Source organism: Aythya ferina (assembly GCF_964211825.1).
Source record: "Aythya ferina genome assembly, chromosome: 2".
NCBI lineage: Eukaryota > Metazoa > Chordata > Aves > Anseriformes > Anatidae > Aythya > Aythya ferina.
In genome coordinates this window covers 159,116,715-159,136,863 of record NC_140297.1, presented here as the reverse complement: position 1 = coordinate 159,136,863, position 20,149 = coordinate 159,116,715, and the positions used below count along the sequence as shown (strand labels likewise).

The 20,149-nt window shown below is 46.4% G+C and overlaps 1 protein-coding gene across 14 annotated transcripts in view; it reads right to left on the bottom strand.

The window, feature by feature from the left end:
* ADGRB1 (adhesion G protein-coupled receptor B1) overlaps positions 1-20,149 on the bottom strand; it is a 260,069-nt gene that overhangs the window by 46,934 nt on the left and 192,986 nt on the right. For 7 of the 14 annotated variants that reach the window (XM_084509051.1, XM_084509044.1, XM_084509052.1 and 4 more), the window contains 5 exons: positions 17,893-17,996; positions 16,650-16,745; positions 10,643-10,745; positions 6,388-6,538; positions 2,565-2,634 (listed from right to left, as the gene is read on the bottom strand). In XM_084509051.1, the coding sequence (XP_084365177.1) occupies positions 2,565-2,634; positions 6,388-6,538; positions 10,643-10,745; positions 16,650-16,745; positions 17,893-17,996 (524 nt within the window). The remainder of the gene's footprint in view (positions 1-2,564; positions 2,635-6,387; positions 6,539-10,642; positions 10,746-16,649; positions 16,746-17,892; positions 17,997-20,149) is intronic. The other 7 variants (XM_084509056.1, XM_084509057.1, XM_084509048.1 and 4 more) reach the window with 1 other exon arrangement.

The following is a 20,149-nucleotide window of genomic DNA, read 5'->3' as shown; positions in this document are numbered from 1 at the left end:
TGCTCAATTTACCTTTGGCTCTCGGTACAGCCAATGGCAGGAGTCATGAGGTGGTGGCAAACTGTGGCGTTAGTGACACAGCACGTCCCAGGAAGATTTTCCCAGTGGATTAGAGTTGGGACCATGTGTCCAAATTCACTAAGCACCTCATGAAACCAACAACCCCCTGCTGCAGACACATCTGATGTATCACAAGGGTTTTCAGAGGAGCTGGCTGGGGATAGGCAAGAGGGGAGCCTGAGCACTTGGGAAAGTGCCTCCCCACTTTGGTTTGAATGGGAGCTGGCAGAAAGTGTGCACACGATGAATAGGTGCTTGCAGGGCAAGAGAAGGTCTAACAGTATGTACACCGCCAATATTGGGTAGTGGGAGAGCTCAGCTTTCAGTTCTTTGATGCTTTTGAGTCTGAGCATGATCATTCCAAGCCAGAAAAAAAAAAAAAAAAAAACACCACCACCACCAAAAAACCCTACCACAAATCACAACAACAACAACAACAAAAACTACAACCACAACCAGCACAACCTAATTAAGAGCCCTAGCACCAACATGTGCTCTCTATGAACTGTTGCCTCAATGACTTTGCTGAGACTCACCGGCTTTACCACCCACTGGGCTCCAGCATAAAAGGGAATAATAAAGGACTGGATTGGACCTGCCAGGGTGCAAAACCCCCCTGCTATTTCGGTGACAGGCACCCTGACAGCAGAGCTAAGAAATGGTGTCACAGGCAGCCAGCCGGCCTGCCAGGCAGGCAGCCTCCAGCCCCTGCATGAGAGGAGTGACAGAGATTTAAGGGCTGGAAGGAGACAGGGGATTAGCAGCAAGAGGAGAGCTGCTCTGGTTAAGGACACCCTGGGAATGATGGAAAGTCAACGTGCTGCCTTGCTGGCATGCCAATCTGAGAGCAAAGAGGGTGTCCAGCAGCATTTGTGGTGCCTTGATGCCCTTGTGCTGCAGGCTGGGAGGGCTTTGCCCTAGGGCAGGGAGATGCTGGCATGCACGGTTCAGGGCAGGGAGGTAGGGAAAGCTCATCTGCACAGTCCCTCCTTCCTCCCAAGGCTTGTGGGGTCAATATTCAATACAGAACTCTGTGGTGAAACTTAAGCATTCACAGGGAAGAATCCACAAAGCTTTTTGCACCAATTCACAGCAGTCTATAAATGGGGAAGGAAGCAGAAATATTTAGAGCTTCCACCCATTACCCCAATGCCTCCTGATTAGGAGTTGGTCTTAGATGGAGGAGTGTCCTAGAAGCAGAATTTGGATTCACAGAAAAGCTAAAGGGCATCTGGGACCTGTGACACCTCTGAAAGCCAGGCTCCTCTTCTGAGCCAGTCGACAAGCACCGAGCCCTCACTAATAGGACAATCTGACTCTAAATCCCCCAAAAGCTGGGGCAGAGCAGTCTGGACAGGTACAGCACCTGTACACAGGCACTCAAAATGCAAAGAACTGGCCAGCGAGGCTCTAGACAATGATGGGATGGGATAAGGAAAGGCCTGATCTATTGCTAGGTAAAATATCCTTTGACTGCCACTTTGCATAAAATTTCTAAACTATTTTTTCACAACACAGTGAAAAAAGTACTACTTTTTTAAAAGGTTGCACTAATGCTCAGCTCTGAGTGATTCCAACCTTGCCTTAATGTTTTCCCCCCCTCCCCCCCCTTTACAGCTTTATTCTGTAATTTCTACCAACTTTCTTCCCCACTACAATAATAATAATAAAAAAAAGTTTCATAAAGATAAATAATAATAAATAAAAAGATTAAAAAAAACTCAACTTGGTTTTCATAAAAGTAAATACTGAGCTGCTTCCAATGGGGGATTCAGCAAACAAATTCAGATTGCTTTCAAAAACTTGGTTGGAAAAACTTATCCACATTTTGATGCCTAAAACTAAGCTGAGCTGTTTGGAAAACCTGAGTCCAATCAAGAAATCCATTACACAGATAAACACAGAGGCTGTTATTTCATTTTTAGACATCCCAAACTTTAAATATTCCACATTTTGCTCTAAAAATTAAATAAATAAATAAATAGATAGATAAATGCTATGTTTATCTAAAGGTACTTAGATGAAAATGATGTACTATATGGAAGAATTAATCCCCCCATTCCCTGCGAAGCTGTTTTTAAAGGAGCACACAATACTTGCTCAGTACCTAGCCCTGGTGGTATTCCCGTAGGGATGCTTCAGAAGCAAATGCAGACAAAATCCACGTTGCTGACTGTGGCACTCTTATCCCCTGGTGAAAACGTCCCTCTTATTCAGACAAACTGAACTCAGAGTGCTGCTCCTGTTCACAAAACCAGTCCTCTCTCTGGGGACTTGGCTTTCCTAAGGTTTCCTCTGGGCATCTGGATGGGGAGGAGGGAAGCACGCAGCATCCCGATGAGCCGAGGGCTTGAGGATGCTCCTTCTGCTCTCATCACTCCTGCTTCTCTCTGCCACGGGCACTAATTTAGCTCCTACCTTTGCTCCTGCAGGTCACTGACTGCATTTTGACAAGGATAGAGGGTTAGACGGGAAGGAAAAGGAAGCAAAGCCTCAGTACTCACTAGTTTGCGGTGCCGTACCCCTTGGCTTTTGTAAACCCCACGGAAATGGCAACCACCAAGGCGGGGAGCCCTAAAGAGAAGAAAACATGAGAAAATTGGTCATTGCAGCACACGTGCAGGTCTGTACCAGCTCAGGCATATCATATACCCCGTTCCTCCCGGTGTTATTCTAGCACCATCTGTCCCAGCCTGGCCCTTTGGCAGAGGCTGAATTCAGGACCTCCAGAGCCAAAAACACGAGCCCTTGTTACCTCTGCTAATGAAGTGAGTGCCATCAGCTGTAATCAGCTCGCTTCCCGCTGTGGTCTCAGCAGTTGTGTGGAAAATGATAGCATTTTCAAATGCACAGCATCAATTCCTTTTATTTTTAGGGACATGGATAAGCCAGTCTGTTTCCTGCAGGTGGGATATCCAGGCACCACCCAACCCAAAAGAGCTGGCAAGGCAGAGATTGAGACCTATGTTTGCTCTTAATATATGAACAACCTAGGTTCAAATCTCACCCCAAATGAGACAGAGAAGGTTATTGAGAAATGCTGGCCTGAAACTCCAAGAAATATCATTAAAAGCTTTGACATGGTTGGGTGTTTGAATGCCCAGGCACTTCTGAGCTAGAAAAAGATGTTATATCCTGCTAATAGCCTTCTGATCCATCCTATTCCTCCTTGATAAACTGCTCAAGAATCTACAGAGGAGATTGGGTACTTTTCTGATTCACTATCCTCAGCCCAGCTCTTCCCTTTCTCTATCAAAATCCCTGGATATCGGCTGGTAACATCTGGTTCCTCAGCCACCAAGGGCTCTGTGGGGCTTTTTATAGCCCTCCTCCTCACGCCATGCCACATTAAGCTGTCTCAATGCTAAAGACGGGCAAATCCCATTAGGAATTAGCAGGATCAGTAGCCAGCTGGGATTAGTGCTCCTTGACGAGACCCTAATTCCTGCGCCGTAGAGGTCACAGCAGGCAACTGTGGTTTGGAGGGCTGTCCAGACACAGCACCCAAACACTAACCCTGCTGGCAGTGTGCTCACTCGGCAGTAAAACCATCGCATGGATGATTAACTGAAAGGGTCAGCAGCCAGCTGGGTGGTGTAGGGCCAAGCTGGCTGGAATATGAAGCATTTGAGTCATCGGAAAGAGAAGTGTTTCTCTTCCCCTACAAAATTCCCAAGCACTGCTCATGTTTGAGCAGCCTGAACCAATGGGTAGGGGTTAAGGGATGTCCAGTGGGTTACGAGATGTGTCTTTTTTTTTGGTTTTCATTTTAATTAACTCTTGCCCCTCTTACTGAACTTCCTTCATGCCTACAGACCAGGCATCCTGTCCATACCACCAGCACAGTGTTCAGTACAATGCCATCGGTGTGGCACCCCACAGCAAGCACCCCATGAAGGCATCAGGGAAAGGGCTTTTTGGGGAGTTGATCATTGACGAGAGAGGCTCCGTTGGAAAGAGGAAAATTGGCTGAGACTCTGCCAAAAATAGCAGCGTGTTCTTTACAAAGTGCTTCTCCGGGACGTGACAATTATGCAGAAAGGCACATTTGGGCTGTGAACTCGTCAGCTTTCAGGGACTGGGTAGGAAGGAGCCCCAGCTTGTGCTGAAAATGGAGCTGTGCAAGCTGTGTTTGCTAGAGGAGGTAGCCACATCAAGGCAGCTGAGCCAACGAGCATAGCAATGAGGGCTGCTGAACTCCTCTGCCTTGGGAGAGAGGTAAAATGAATGCCTAAACACAGTTGCATGGGATTGATTAAAAAGAAATAAATTCAAGCATTATCAAAACATATTTTAATAGATTCTTGGCTATCTGAAAGAAATCTGCTTCTAACTGGTCTGTCCCTGTAGGCAGCTACTCGTGCTACACAGTCAAAAAGCGAATTTTACAGTCCTAACTCCACAAGAAACCCGGTTTGAAGAGTTTTGTTCTGCCAGGCCAGCAGGAGAACTGTGTCATGCGATCAGCACATCCCATTAAAAAAAGGTCATTTGATAAAAATGACTACCAAGAGCCACAACTGTTATGAACAACTGCAGACCCACTCAGAGACTCAGCCAGGGTGACATTAAAAATCCATTTGAAGCCCCGACATGATCCTATGAGGACTAACCAAATTATTCCTTCTTTACTGGGACTAGATGTTCTGATGGAATTGTTTCTAGGGAACAATTTGCCCGTCTAAATAACTTAAAATTGTTCTAATTGCTAAAAACTCTTTGCTGGAAAGGCGAAGTTGCTTCCCCGAGAGGAGAAGAGAAAAACTGGGAATAAATCTCAGTGCTGATGAAAACCACGGTAGCTTCAATGAGCTACAGCTGCCAGCAGCTGAGAACTTGGCAGAGATCTAGAACGAGGGCTTAGAAAAATGTTAATAAGCAAAGGGGGGAAAGGGGGAGAATCAGCTCATGAATTGTGCTAATTATTTCAGATTATGCTCTTTAAAACATATTTTCAGCCTCTTCCCTCTTAGAGGCGTCATTAATCCCAGCTGAAGCCAAGCAGGATGCTAAATATCTGGAATTCCCTTGCTGCCTTAACAGGCAAGAGTGTTCTTCACTTCATGTCCTAACCTATTCCAAATGTTATTATGCATCATTTATCAGCCACTGCTTCCTAGCCCAGGAATAACTACATTTCACTAACACTGCAAATTATGCTTCTACACATGTAGGCTACTTTTAAAAAAAATCTGTACAGATCACAATTGTGGATGTCACTCGTCCAAAATTCCCTTGACTAACACTCCCATCTGTCCCAGCGTATATAAATCAGAATGAAAAAAATCCCTTTTATCACCTAACGAAGCTATCAGTCTCTTGCATCTGATGTGCCTGATGCTCCTTGTGTCACATCATTTGTACTTGAACACATGCACCAACCCCAAAAGCACCCACAGCCCATGCTTTTCACATCTGTGCTTTCAGGTTTGGGTTCCATACCAGCCTTCTCTTTCAGTCACACAGTTTATTTTGTTTCCTAGGCAAAAGCCAGGGGTGAAAACTTCAAGGGATGCAGGTGCTGCAAGGAGGACGGCCCCTTATGTGCCAGCATAAATCACATCAGGGCCCTTGGTAAGCATTGCTAATATCTTGCCTGGGGTGAAATGCTTGACTCCAGCAGTAAAACGAACCCCTAATACAGGAGCTCAGTGCTTTCTCTCTCTCTTTTTTTCTCTCTCTCTCTCTCTTTTTTTTTTTTCCTCCTGCTTGCTTTTGAGCAACTTTTGTTCAGTCACTGTTTTCCAACACAAGCTTGTCGTCGCTTTGAAAGCCCAGGTTATGGGCTTGCGTTTGTTTTCTCCTACAGAATGCATCATTTAAGGTTAATAAATTAAACATACGGAAGAGGCAGAGGGAGGAAAATTAGTTACAAGCATCTGCACTGGTCTCAGAGTTTATTTGTCTATGCAAGGCCCTGCTGCCATGGAGACAGGATTTCAGAGCTCGCTTCTCCCCGGGTTGCACATGGAAGGAGGCAGAGAGAGAGAAATAAGAGAGAGAAAGCAAAAGAGACCCAATGGCAGGAGAAATCCCTCCGTATGCCCCTTGGACACATAGCCTCCTCCCAGCTCATCTCTCTTGTGTCACCCTGGGCCGGATGGGGCAGCACATAGGACTCAGTTTTTACCATCTCAGCTTTCCTCATTTTTAACCATCCCAGCCCTTCTGGACACCCCCAGAGGTGTCAAGCCCCTTGTGCTGAGCCTTCTGCAGAGCATCGGTCCTTCTGCTGGCCTGGACCCTCTCTGCTCTGCATCCCAGGACGGGAAAATGCTTTTTTTTTTTTTTTTTTTTTCTCTCCCCTGTGGGACCCACAATCCTCACCCCATCCGAGGCACAAGAAGCGCTTGCGGATGATGCGGTTCCGTAACCGGCCCGTCACGGCCATGTAGGACTGCCAGGCCTCGGTCAGCACCCAGCAGAAAGAGGAGAGGAAGAAGAAGTGCAAGAAAGCCGCCACCAGCGTGCATACCACCTGGAGAGAGGAGGAAAGGAGGACACGTGAGAGGAGAGAGGAGAGCGGCAGGCAGAGGAGGGCTGCTTCCAAACCAGGCTCTGGAAGGGAAGGTCACAGAGATCAGCAAAAGAAAGGACATTTTGGGAGGAGGGAGCGTCCCCCTAGAGCTTTGACCTAGCTTGCGGTTGAAGCATTTGCCTTAAATTGAAGCACTGCTCAGAAACTGGTTGCTCTTAAGCATGAGCTCCAAGCCTGTGGTTAACTATTTTATAGGATCACAGAATATCCCAAGTTGGAAGGGACCCATGAGAATCATTGAGTCCAACCCCTGGCTCCACACAGGACCACCCAAAAATCACACCGTGTGCTGAGAACATTGTCCATACATTTCTTGAACTCCATCAGGCTCAGTGCAGTGCCTATATCCTTGGGGAGCCTGTCCCAGTGCCCGACCACCTCTGGGTGCAGAATCTTTCCCTAACCCCCAGCCTGACCCTCCCCTGTCCCAGCTCCATGCCCTATTTTATTGAAGTCTTGGCCCATAGTGGTGCTGTTTGCCCTTAGCAAGGCACATTCATTTTCCAGTGAGGAAACCCCCAATGCTTTCAGAGAGGATGGAGCAGTTATTAAGGTTTGCACAGCACCGTGTCAGCGGTGCTTCGCAGTAATGGACTCAGAGGAAGGCAAATCCGAGGGGTCCCTGCCAGGAAGGATGACTCTTTGCAGAGCAAATATATTGAGCTGGGTAAAACCGTGGCTGCTAGGGGCTGGGAAGGACTCTGAGCATGAGAGGTGCTGAGCTGTCCAACAGCACATAACTACTAGCAGAGAGGAAAAAACAAAAAGCAAAGAAAAATTGTAATGAAATGACATTAAAAGAAATTTCATAACTGTGTGCTCTACCACTCGGCAGGGAAATCTCTCGGAGGAAATGCAGGGAGCTCAGGCCATTTAAACTTAAACTGGGGAAAGCACCAGCGAATGCATTATGGAGAACAACCCTGTAGTGCTGGGGAGATGGGCTGGAAAGCTGACAAGCTCTTCTTTGTTTTTTAACGCAGCAAAGCCAAATCGTTCGCCGGCACAAATCGGTGCCGCTCCGTTAACTCTGCCAGAGCCGTGCTTCGTTTTCACCATCAGAGAATGGGAACCCCTCAATGAACGTGAAACCAATGGAAATAAACTCCCAAGGAGAAGGGAAAGCAAACAGACTTTAATAAAAGTGACTCTGGATGGAAAAAAAATGGTTTAAGGCATTGAGGGCAGTCAGGGAAGGGGGGTTACAGCGAAGAATTTCTCTGGTTTGAGTTATATCAGGAAAAATGGACTTTGGGTTTATGGTCACTGAACCTAACTCTTCTTCCATCCAGCAGCATCTTTCAGCACAGAGCTCTCGTGTACATCTTTTATCACGATTTTATCAGATTGCTCTTGATCCATACACTGGCAGAGCCAGGAGTTGTCAGAGGCTGGGAATAAAAGTCAGGCTGTGAGTTCGTGGAGACAGGGACTGCCTTCTCATTCCATGTTTGTGTTTGACACGGAAACCGTTGGTATTCTGCCTACAAATGGCTTCTGGATGACAGCTCTGTACAAATAACCCAGCTCAATGTGATAATTTGAGTAATTTTCACATTTTAAAAGAATCCTCAAAATATGTCTGCTATTCATCAGCTTACAGACCTACGTAAAACAGCTACAAATGGGGTGCTTTCAGGAATGTATTTTGAGATATTTTTATTTTAGAACTTTTTTTTTTTTTTTTTAAGCTAATACCACAAATGAAACTGTCAGTTTTATTGTGCCGATTTTATTCTGCACCAGCACGTTTTTCTGCTCTCTTTGGCAGCAGTTTGGAGAGGAGAGAAAAGACCTCTCTGCCTTCCAATTCTCCACCTGGGAGATACATTTTCCAAGGGTTTTTACTCAAACAGGTAATTTTGAGGGAAAGGGGAGGAGAAGAGAGGAGGAGAACGCAACAAAAAATGCACATCTATGCTAATGATTGTGAATGGACCTCATTAAAAATCCATTACGATCAACGAGCTGATTTTGCCCAGATTTGGGAATGATATGGGAGTCTTCCCTCTTGTTTTCCCAGTCCCCTGAAAGAAGATACGGCTGTCAAGGCCATTAGTCCTTGTTTTTGTTGAAGAAGAGAAATCAGGTTCCTTGCAGCATGTAGCCTTTGAGATACGGTCAGTCCATGCAGCATTCATTTCTTTTGTATCACATTAGTGCTGACCATCATTTTTTAGCCTTTTCCCTTTCATCTTCAAAAAGCTTAGCAAATCTAGGCATGGAGTCTTGCCTTTGAGGTTCCACGAATGGAAATGATGGGGGAATTTGGCGTTTCCCAGAAAACTATCACTGTAGAAATTCTCTCAGAGTAACTACGATTAGAAATCAATCACCAACATTTTAGGAAGCTCCATTATCAATAATTGAATGTGAATAAATTCCTAATTCACACTCCTTCATCTCTTCTCTCTATAGTTTTCTTTCCCTGTTCCCTGCCAGTGACTGTTTACTAGATGGCTGAGCGGAAACCCAAGAATAACCTTTCTATTTCGGGTGTTTCATGCATATGTATGTGCAAAGAGCTAAGCTGCCTCGTGCAACCGCAACCAGCTTTGAATCCCCACTACCATCTCTGATGAGCATCCACATCAACGTGAAAAGAAGCACAAGGGGCAACCTGGGTTCCCAGCTGTGCTCTGAGGGGGGTGGGAGAGGGTTGAAGGCATCCACCTCCAATCCTGGAGTGAAAAAGAAGAACTAAAGAGGAGGTCCAGCCATGGTTGGCCTTGTTGAGCATCTCTTAGTGTTTCTTTCTATGAGAAGCTGCTCCTAGCACACACTTGGGGTTGCAAGAAAAGCAAAGCTGAGCTCACCTTTTCCCCACCTCTTGCCCCAAGAAAAGCATGGTGGCAAGGAAAGGCAGCTTTATTTTGCAAAGCTAGTTTCTGAAGAGTTTAATAGCAACAGGGCCATCTGGCTGCATCTCCCTACACTTTCCTACCCACATGTGGCTCAAGCAGTTGTAAAGCTTCCTTTAAAACACAACCCATCCCTGACCCCAAGGGCCTTCCATAGCAATGAGGCTTTGTGATTCATTAAAGCCTGGGGCTTCTCTGCAAAAACACTTCCAAAAGTGACAGCATGCTGGCTGTCAAAGTAGCGACTCAAAAAAACAAAACTGGCTGGTCACTGGTTGCTGTTAATTAAAAACTTGATTCTGATTTCTGATTGCGATTTCAGCAGCAGGATGAGCTGGAAGACATTTCTGGCCTCAGTTTCCTGTACAGAGTAGTTCGGATGGTTGAAGCATTTGGGGAGGGAGGAAGATGTATGACAGGAAAATATTCATGACGAGCAGCGACTGGGTACACCAGCTGCCAGCAGAGAAAGTGCTTTAGCTGGAGAAAAGTCATCCAGGCAACACAACACCTCTCCATCTGGATCTCTGATGCAATGAGGCATGTACCCAGCCATCATTGTACAGGGCTTGAAAACCACATCTACTCCTTGCCTTCCCTGCTGGAGCAGCACCGAGACCCACAGCAAGTCCCTCAGGGTCCCAGAGGCCCAGCGATGTGTACAGGGCACCTGGTGACACTTCCCAACGCCAAAGAAAGGTGTTCTTGGTGGCTGCATTGCTTAACATCTGCTGAACGCTTTAAGCTTGGAGCATAAAAATTGCTGGAGAATTAAATGTAAAGCTGAGATGTTGAGTATTTTCCTCTCTCTCTTTTTTTTTTTTTTTTTTTTTTTTTTTTTTTTTTTCCCTTCCTCAATCTGTCCTTCTTTGTCATTTTTGGAAAATAAAAACGGTGAAAGCCTTGCAAATAGCCATGTTTCTTCAGCGCACCATGTGCCAACTACTCTAGGCAGATATTCAAAAATATCACATTGGTTTTAATCAAAGCCCTGAGGATGCTGACAAATTATCAAAGAGTGAGCGGGAGAGAAAATTGAAATCTGCCATTTAGTTGTGTCTTTGACACGTCGCTAATTAACAGATGGGGGAAAAAATGAGGAAGTGCTGCCTGGATGGATTGCTTCTGTGCTAAAGCAGGGGAAAAGCAAAAAAAACACCCAACAAACCAACGCATCTCCTACCTTGTTCCGGGTCTGGGTCTGTCCGATCAGGATGAGAGCGTTGGAGGAGATGATGGAGAGGCAGAAGTTGATGAGAATGACGGAGCGCTCTGAGCGGATGTACCTGCAGGAAGAGAAGAGAGGGAGGGAGATCCACCCTGTTACACCTTGCGGGAAGCTACCTTGAAAGGCATCAACCAGATGCAGGTTGCATGGGGCCAGGCTCTACTCAAGGCCACGGCAAGAGATTGCCCCCTTCCTGCAGATCTTGTGCGTTAAATGGAGCAGAACAAGGGGGAAAAGAGGAGGAGAGCTCGGCGTGGTGCTCAGCCCACAGGTCTCGCAATCCTCCCCATCAGTGCTGGAGGCATGAGCATGAGTCAACAACGTAGGGGCCAGCCTGGTCCCTAGCCTGAACCCCTCCTAAACCAGGTCTGAGTGCTGTTAAGTCTTCTTCAGCTCAGCTTACTGGAAAGGGGACTTGAAAAGGAGCTTAAAAGAAAGCATACACGCAACACATGGCAAGAGTCCCAAATAAGAAGAGCCACAAGCATGCTGGCGATGGAAGCAGGTTACGAAAGCATGCACCTTCACAACAAAGTGTTTGCCATTCAGCATTCCCCTTGTTTAACCTAACAGTGCAACCAAAAGCGAGAAAGATTTGTGGCTTTTTTTGGTTTGTTTTCCCCAGGTGGAGAGGTTTAGCACTTCCCAAAACTAGGCCAAATATGTCGCTGTGGCCTTGGGTCCGGGACATTAGGGATCCAAGCAAGGAAGCCTTCTGCACCTTGCAGGAGCGAGCCACTTGTCACTTCTGATTTGCACGGTGCAGCGCGGCGTCAGCTCGCTGCTCAAGTACGTACGTGACAATTCATTCCACCAACTGGCTACAGAGGAAGATTTCTTGGAAGGCACTTTTATGTACCTAATAAAATTAAAAGGCAATTGCAAAAGCGCAAGTCTTCAAGGATTAACTCAGGACCTGACCACACCAATCGCACACACGTGAATAATCCCAGTGATTCAGCCTGCATGCCGGATGACTAAAGAGTAGAAACTAATGTCTCTAGAAATTAGAAACAGATCTGTTAACCAGACAGCTCATCCCTGGAGGCTAATGCAGGATTATTTCCTATATTCCGGCACATCAACTATTTATATTGATAATTTAATTTTGTTAATTAATTTCAGCAGGAGTCAGTCAGCCACGCTATTTGGCTAGCATGGGATGTACTGCAGGTCTGTGCTGTGCCAGGGGGGATCCGTGCTTCAGATCAACTGGAGGCTGCGAAGCTTTGCTTTTCACTTCCACCTGAGTTTGCCCTCCAGATAAGTAGGAAGGTTGAGGATCCATTTTCCTGGATATAAAAAGTCACTGGTTTAGCCTGAACTTACATCGGCTCTGATGGAAACCTTGTCTGTGGGTAGTTCTTCCTCAACACTCACCCCAGCCCTGTAACACACTCCAAAATTTAGGCTTCCAACTCAGCTAGAAGTTGGGTTTGCTGCCTGCAAAACAAAACTTGGACTCCTTTCACAGCCCATCTGATCCCAGATCGCCCCATTTCATTTGGCTCAATATGATGCTGTGGATCACCTGGATCCTCCTTCTTTTGGGGATGGGAGGTACAAAGCCTTCAATCTACCTAGGCTTTGATCATGCAAAGCAAAACAAGCCCCAAGCTCAAGTCTAGAGCCATCAGCTTCTGGGAGACAGAAATGGAGATCTGGACTCTGTCCTGGTAGGAACAGGATGTGGTAAGTCTGTGTAGGAACACTGTGGTTTAGCTGGTGTTAGTGTGCACTTAGGAAGTCTCTCCTGGTTAAAAATAAGGTAAGAAAGGAGTTGAGTGTAAGTGTAGTTGATATGTGAATGGAAGGGGTTAGAAATGAGCTGTTTTCAGACTTTTTACTCCCTAAAAAGCTTTTCCTCTCTCCATGCTTCCCTTCATCCACCAAAAGCCTTCCCTGCTGTCCAGATCCCTGAACCTCCAAACAATGAGGTGTGAGTTGGTGCCACGTAGAAGCACAATATCAGAATAAGTTAGGCTGAAAGAAAACCTCTGGAGTTCAATCTTCTGCCCAAAGCAGGGCTAATTTCTAAGTCCTGTCAGGTTTCTCAGAGCCTTGTCCAATCAAGTTTCAAAAATGTGGAAGAATGGAAATGCCACAGCTTCTTTTGGGTGGTTTATTGCAATGTTTAACCACTCTCATGGAGGATCAGGTCTCCTTAGATCCAGATGGATACTTTCACACTGCAACTGGTGGTCCTAGATTTTTCACTACACACCTCTGGGAGTTGTTTGAGTCCTTTTTCTCTGTGCCTTCTCCCTAACAGCCTCCTCTTCTCTAAGCTAACCAAGCCTCCTATCCCAGGACTGTTCATCTGTCTTTGCTGTAGCATTTCTTCAGCCCATATCTCCAGTTTACTGAAGTCCTGAATGATGGTGCTGCTCTCCAGCGTGTCAGACACTCCTCCTGTTTCAATACCATCCAAGAACCTGCCAAGGGGCCATTTCCCCATCATCCAGATTGTTAATGAAGATATAAAAGAGTGCTGGTCTTAGAAGCAATCCCTGACAGAAGCTGCTAGTAACCTACTGCTGGTTAGGCTTCAAGCCTTTGACCACTGCCCTTTAATGACCACCATGAACTCCACCCAGCTTTTGATCTACCTTAGAGCCACCAACTCAGCCCACAATTCCCAAGGCTGGCCACTAGGATGCTATGGAAACCTATGTCAAAAGTCTTGGTAAGTATAAAATGTACACCACCCACTTCTCCTTGCTGTCCGTAAAACCACTCATCCCACCTCAAAAGGAAAACGGGTACAAGCTCTCCTCAAATTCTGTCTATTCCCAATCACTCCTTGACCATCATTTTGCCTGGAAATAGGCTTTATAACTACTTGCTCTTCAACCTTCCCAGAGACTGTAAAAAGGCTGACCAGGCAGTAACTCTCTGGATCTTCCTTGCCCTTTTAAAAGATGGGTGTAACACTTCTTCCAACCATCACGAACCTCCCTAGATGTTAAATAATGGGTCTACAATACCAGCCAGCTCCCTTGACACACTCCACACATCTCATTTGGAGCCATGGACTTACAAATGTCCACTGTATGGAAATGGTCTTCAGCTCCCTCTTCCTTGGTGATGGAGAGCACTTCTTCCCCTGGTTCTGCCTCTAGGTATGGGAAATTGGGTGCCTGGTGGTTAACCTTGCCAGCAGACCAAGACGAAGATTGATGTTTTCTGTGTCTTCCTCCATTAGGATAAGTGTCCCATGCATCGTGTCCCTGAGCCATCCTTTAGTGCCAACGTACCTACAGAAACCCTTCTTCATGCCTTGCATGTCCTTTACCAGGTTCAAATCCAGCTGAGGTCCGACCTCCCTAGTTCAATCCTGTAGCCTGACCTAACAGCCAAATATTTTCAGGCTGCCACGCTTGCTCTTTTTCTTTGTATCTCCTCTTCTCCAGCCCAGGGACACTCCACAGAAAGAAATCAACATCACTGTAAGGCTACTTTGCAAAAGAGGTTAGGAACTTGGAACAGAGAAGGAAAAATCACAGGTCTCAATGGGTTTAGCCAGAGGAGAGAGCTCAATAAAGGCAGAGCTGCTGCAGAGTGCTGTCTCACCACCCCCTGGCAGCTACATGGGCTCTGCCTACATATCCCAAATATGTTGTACGCAGCCACCAAAGCTGGGAAAAACTCATTGCAAACGTAGGGAGCTTCTGCTCCGGCCCAGGTCTTGTGGGATGTGGGGAAGCCCCGTACAAACCGAGACAGATGGAGAACGTGGGAAAACCCTGCAGTCTCTCCCTCTCTGTCCCTATTCTGCTCCTTTCCTCTCTGCAAACACTGACTCACGGCTGCTTCTCACGGTGCATACACATGTCCTTCTCCCCGCACTCCCTTACTCATTCCTGCTACTCCCACGGGGGCCACCTTGGCATCTCCAGCAGCAGCAGAGCTTCTGGATCGAAAGAGAGCGTTAAAAGCCCCTCGAGAGCTTGCTAACGACCGCTAAATCAATCCTTGGCCTCAGTGGACAGGCAGAGAAAAAACCTCACGGGGCTCTCTCTTGGCGATACGGTGTTTGGGAAGTGCTGCCAGCGAGGAAGGTCTGCAGGGTCCCATGTGCTGGCAGCAGCTGGAAGGGTTGTTCAATAGCAGCATCGATCCCCATGCCGTGCGAAGGGCACTCTGACTCCAGAGGCTGTTGAACCGCTGTTTCCATCTCGTCCAGGGATGGAAAAGCCACTGGGGTTCTTCTGAAGCATCACCAGGTCTAGGAGATGCTTGAAGGAATGGTACAGAGCTAATTTGAAACACAGTACCAAGTCTTTTCACCCACTCTGATCCATGAGCAGTTCTTCTTCTCCACATATTTTTCATTTTCAATCAGCTTTTGAGTGGGAAGATCTTGTTTTTCTCTGATCTCCCCTCTTTCCCACGCAGGTGGTGGTGAACATGGTCCCCATGTAGATCGTGGCTCCAGCTGTGACCTAGGATGACCACTGCCAGGAGGTACCGAGGTCACCCCACTCCTATGTCCTAAGTATCACTGACCCCTCTGCCACAGCTGCTGATAAAGCCAGAAATTTCCCACCTGTAGCAGCTATTTCACAGCCATCTGGCTACTGGCAACTGGAGTGAGGCCACCAACAGGCCACCAGCAGCCATCAGACAGAAACAAGAGTGAAGGGAGGCTGTGCCAAGCTGGCCACATCCAAGAGAGGGCTTGCAGCAAGAAGCTCATGCCGGTTACACCGATGGCTGAGTAGGTGTCACTAAAAAACATCTTTTAGTCGGGGTTTTCAATGGGACACGGGGGGCAAATTCATTTCCTCTCTGATCCCGAAGTGGGGATTGCCTTCCTTTTACTCTGCCCCGGATCCTGATCCTTTACTATGTTCCTTTTCCCTTTTATTTTTCTCCCTTTCTTTCTTTCTGTTTCCTATGTATAAACAAATCCTAGCTGGGCAAAATTCTGGGAAAGTCTCCAGACTGTCAGACTCAGTGAGCCTATTCATCACAAGAGGTTCATGCTCAAGCTGAGCCCATGTATGCCTGCTCCAGATGCCTTTGTCCAGAGCTCTGAATGGGAAATTTCCTGGCCAAAGCTCCCCAGAAGAGCTGAGCTCTGCTGACTACACTCCACAGAAGACCAAGCAGACAGAGCACGAGGATTTTCTCCCCTGCACAGAATAAAATAAGACTGCTTTGATACATCTGCCTTATTTTAGCAGCTGGAATAATACTGACAATCCCACTTCTAAGCAATCCCCCAGCTGTTGTCTGGCAGACTGTCTAACATCTAGGGCAAAATGAAGTGAAAGCCAGGAGAATGTTGGATATGATGTTCCTGAGACCATTATTAGAACAGCACATTCATGTCCAGCAGCTATGCCTAAAATAAAAAGGACACACAGAGTGCTCAGGGCTCAGCCACGGGAATGCTGTGAAGTTTAGAGAACATGAAAACATGATCTACAGATAAGAAATGAAACAAACTCAGCGCACCAAAGAGAAATTTTAGAGATCACTCGATCATGCTTTACAAATATTTACACAAAGAGACTGAGGATAGAGAGCCCTTTAATTAAGATATATCTGGTCTCAGGATCACTTGGAAATGCACGTCCATCCCTTGCTAAATCAGAAATGCCCTTTCAAGCCCCCCCATAAACATGTCCCCCCGTTCGTGCTGAACTTGATGGTTTTGGGCATGGGTATAACACCAAGGCTGCGATTAGAAATTAAAAAGGGAAGGCAATTAACTTTCCTGGCCTCAATAACAGTAAATATTGAGGGGCAGGCTCCTGGAAGAAAACATAGCATGTTACTCGAAATGACTCCATCATGCTCCAAACAGATTCAACCTCATGTCTGAACTTAGGTTTCAGATCCTGAACTCAGTTCTAAGAGGAAAGAGAGGGTGAGGCACCAACACCTGCTCTTCACTCCTCTCTCCTAACTTTCCACTTGATCCTGACACCAGTGACACCAGTAAGTCACCTACCAGCGCTGCCCAGTGCTGCCCAGCCTGAGGAAAAGCAGGAGAGGACAAGGACTTGAGCAGATCCAATGATACCCCAGGCACGGAAAAACCTGAGTTCTAGATAAACGTTATCATGATCAGTCTTCAGCTCAGAGCACTCACCATAATTAACCAGCCACTATGCACTGTCACAGTATTAACAAAAAGGTGCATTTTTTGCTCATTTTTTACTCCCTTCTCTCTTTCCTCTAACAACGGGTAGAAAAAGTTATCTCAGTTCATAATGCGAACATGAATTGACCCCTTCCTCCCTACTTAGAGGTGTCATTGGACAAGGTAAGAGCCTCGGACTAATCCCTTCTCACAAAGGGTCACAAGCAGTGTATTCCCTGTAGCCACTCCATTTCAATTTCGGGGGTGCTCACCTGGTTCTCATTTTCCTTATTTTGTTTATTTTAGAGTCAAGAAGCTCTCAACATGATAATTTGGGAAAGGCAAGGGTCTCCAATAATAAGCTCAGCCCTTGTGTGACGCAGTACATAGGGAGAATCTATGCAAATCTTGGGTTCTTGTGCTTGCAAGAGTCCACCAGCACGTATCTTACAGGGGCATGGGCCAACGTGGACTTTTGTTTGATACATCTCAACCACAAAATCAAGCCAGCCTCTATAATCGGCGCAATTTAAGGTTGCACCTGACCTGCTTATAGGTGTCCAGGAGCTCCCTGAAATGGGATGTAGTGAGGAATCCCAGCTGAAGCTAAAGGCAGGACATAACTACGAGATTGGAGAGTTATTTAGCCTGCTAGATTTAACATCCTTAAGCTCCTGAAAAGTGCTGTCAGTTCTTCAGATCAGACTTTTTCGTAACGTATCATGGATGTTTTGGTGGTACCAAAGACCAGGCCACGATGCCTTGAAGCAACCTGTTTGCCAGGAGGCAGCATGTGTCTACCTCTCTGCAAACGAGGTTTCCTGGGGTGTATAAAGGCATCAGAAACAGCACACAGCTTTTGAAAATGAACAGTGAGACTACATGGGGTCGTGGCACTCATTTCACTGTGCTAATTTCTCTGGCACGAAAAGCAAAGAGTGATGCCAACTAAGCCACCGTGATGACTTTTTGCTGGACCCACTCATTACAAAGGGGCTCTTCCTCAGGCACCATGCACCCAAAACAGGACAGCAAAACCTCCAGGATCCATGTAGGTCAAGAGACAGTTACTTTCCCCAACAAGAAGAGAAGAAGAGAATGAAAGCCATACCTCCAAACAGAGACATAAATGATAATCAACAGCAAAAGTGTCAGCGAAGATACTCCACAGCCTACAATTAACGTGACAGAAGGGACCAGCACCTTTTCCATGTTCTGAAAGAGAGAAAGTAAGACATTAAAACAAAAACTAATAAAAATAAATGAATAAAAATAATGAAAAAAAAAATATATATGCTGAGGAGATGCTAACAGCTCGATTTCACAGCAAGGACTTTCCTCCTAATTGTCTGCAACTCACCTGACCTTCACATCGCACTACCTACACAAATAAAGAGGAGAGAGGACCAGGATCTATTTTTGGGTGACCCGACCTTTGTTTGAACCCAATTCTGCTCCCACATGCACCGGTGTTAAGTCTGGAGTGACATCTGTTATCTGTAGCCAGGGAGGGGTGTAAAAGCACAGGTTACAAGAGGAGGATTGGGCCCTTTGTATCCAGTGCAAAGATAATTAATGAGGCAGAAGCAGGAGGCACTGCCCACACTCGAACGATTACAAATGAGCTCTTCTGGGAACGGCTGATGCTGAAGCTTGGAGGATGAAAAGAAGGTGAAAATCTTCCACTGACTACAAACATCCATCTGGCAAGGGAGGAGACGAGGCACGGAAAGGAAAAACACGCTGTCTACTCCCCCCAGGGACCCAGCATCTAGTCACACCATCCATCACTTCACCACCCTTACACTACCAGGCATCTCTTCGTGTGCAGGGGACTTCTGAAAATGCTGCTGTGCAACAGTTCTCCTTCTCTGTCTGAACACAAAGGAACTGCTGCCATCAGTCCTTGCAACATCAAGAACAAATATATAGGTGCTGTAATTCTCCTAACCTAGTTCTCTCAATCCCTGGCACATTTCTCATCTCCACACCAGTGATTTCTGCTGGCATGGAGGCGTAGGAACAGAGCCCCACCATGCAGCACAGGACCCTCTAAGTGAAGCATTTTGCAGATGTGTGGGAGCACAAACAAGATTGGCTCCGTACCAAGCCCTATTATTACGGCCAGGGAGATGAGATGGTTTCTGACATAGCAAGGGATTGGGATCTGAGCTAAATTATCCCAGCAGTTTGAAGGGTTTGAGAAGATCTTCCTCACTTGCTTATTTCACTTAAGGCCACCTCTTGTATTTTGCATCTCGCTGGGGGGAATTAATGAGGAACAAAGCTTTCAGCACCCTGCTGGTGAAACCCATGGGAGCTATGGGAAGGCTGGCACAAGAGCTTAAGGGATCTGAGAGAAAACTGAGTGATGAATTCAGAAGTTTGAATGCCCAGCTGCGCATACATGTATGTACCCAAAGGACTATGGGCTGGTTGCAGGATTTTCACTTAGAGCTGATGGGATACAGATGACTGCAAACAGGAAGCCAAGTGTGATGCTACCTCTCTGCAATATTCACACCCCACTGATCCTATTAGCCCTGAAACATCACCTTACCAGGACTGTACAGCCTCCCTGAGCTTCCTTTGGGAAATGGAAAGCTTGGGACTCTCTGAATCAACTGCTATTGGATACAGACTGAGGTTCTGGACACTCAGCCTAATTCAGTTGGCTGAAATTATGGGATTGGATGTAAGACAATGCCTTAGTCCCTCTAATTATGAGCAATTGTGCATGAACAGCAAGAACATGGCGCAGAGCCTCCCCAATCCACCCAGCAAGGACCTGCATCTTCTCCCACCTAAAGCTTCCTGAAAAGGCTTCAGTTTACACACTGAGTTTTCCTCTTATTTGGATCACTATGATTTGGATTGCTGAGATTTTTACCATCGACTGCTGGGACTCTATTCCCACCGAGGGAATTTACTCCTGCCAAATATTTGTGGAAAGTTAGAAGCAGGATTTTTGAGAATTAGCTAAACACTGAGAAAGACATCTCAATGAAAATATGAACATTTCCATTTGTTTTCTATCAAAAAAAGTTGAAAGTGGACACCTTCCAGATGGTCCGAGTGCTGAAATATTGCGTCCTGCTCCTTACAAACTGATGTGTGGAAGGGACCTTCTCTGGGAATTGAAGTCTGTGATTTAGTCAGGATATGCAGAGATATCCAGATATGGAGAGAAACGCAATCCCCAGCACAAAGCCACAGCTTCTCTCTATGCCACCTCTACCTTGTTTCACCCTGCAGAAGCCCAACCCTGCCTCAAAGATATAGGACTGCAAAAAATGGGAAGAAGAACTCTTCAGACACGGACTGGGCTCTGCTCACCCGCTCCAAGCTCCCTCCCAACACTTTTCCTC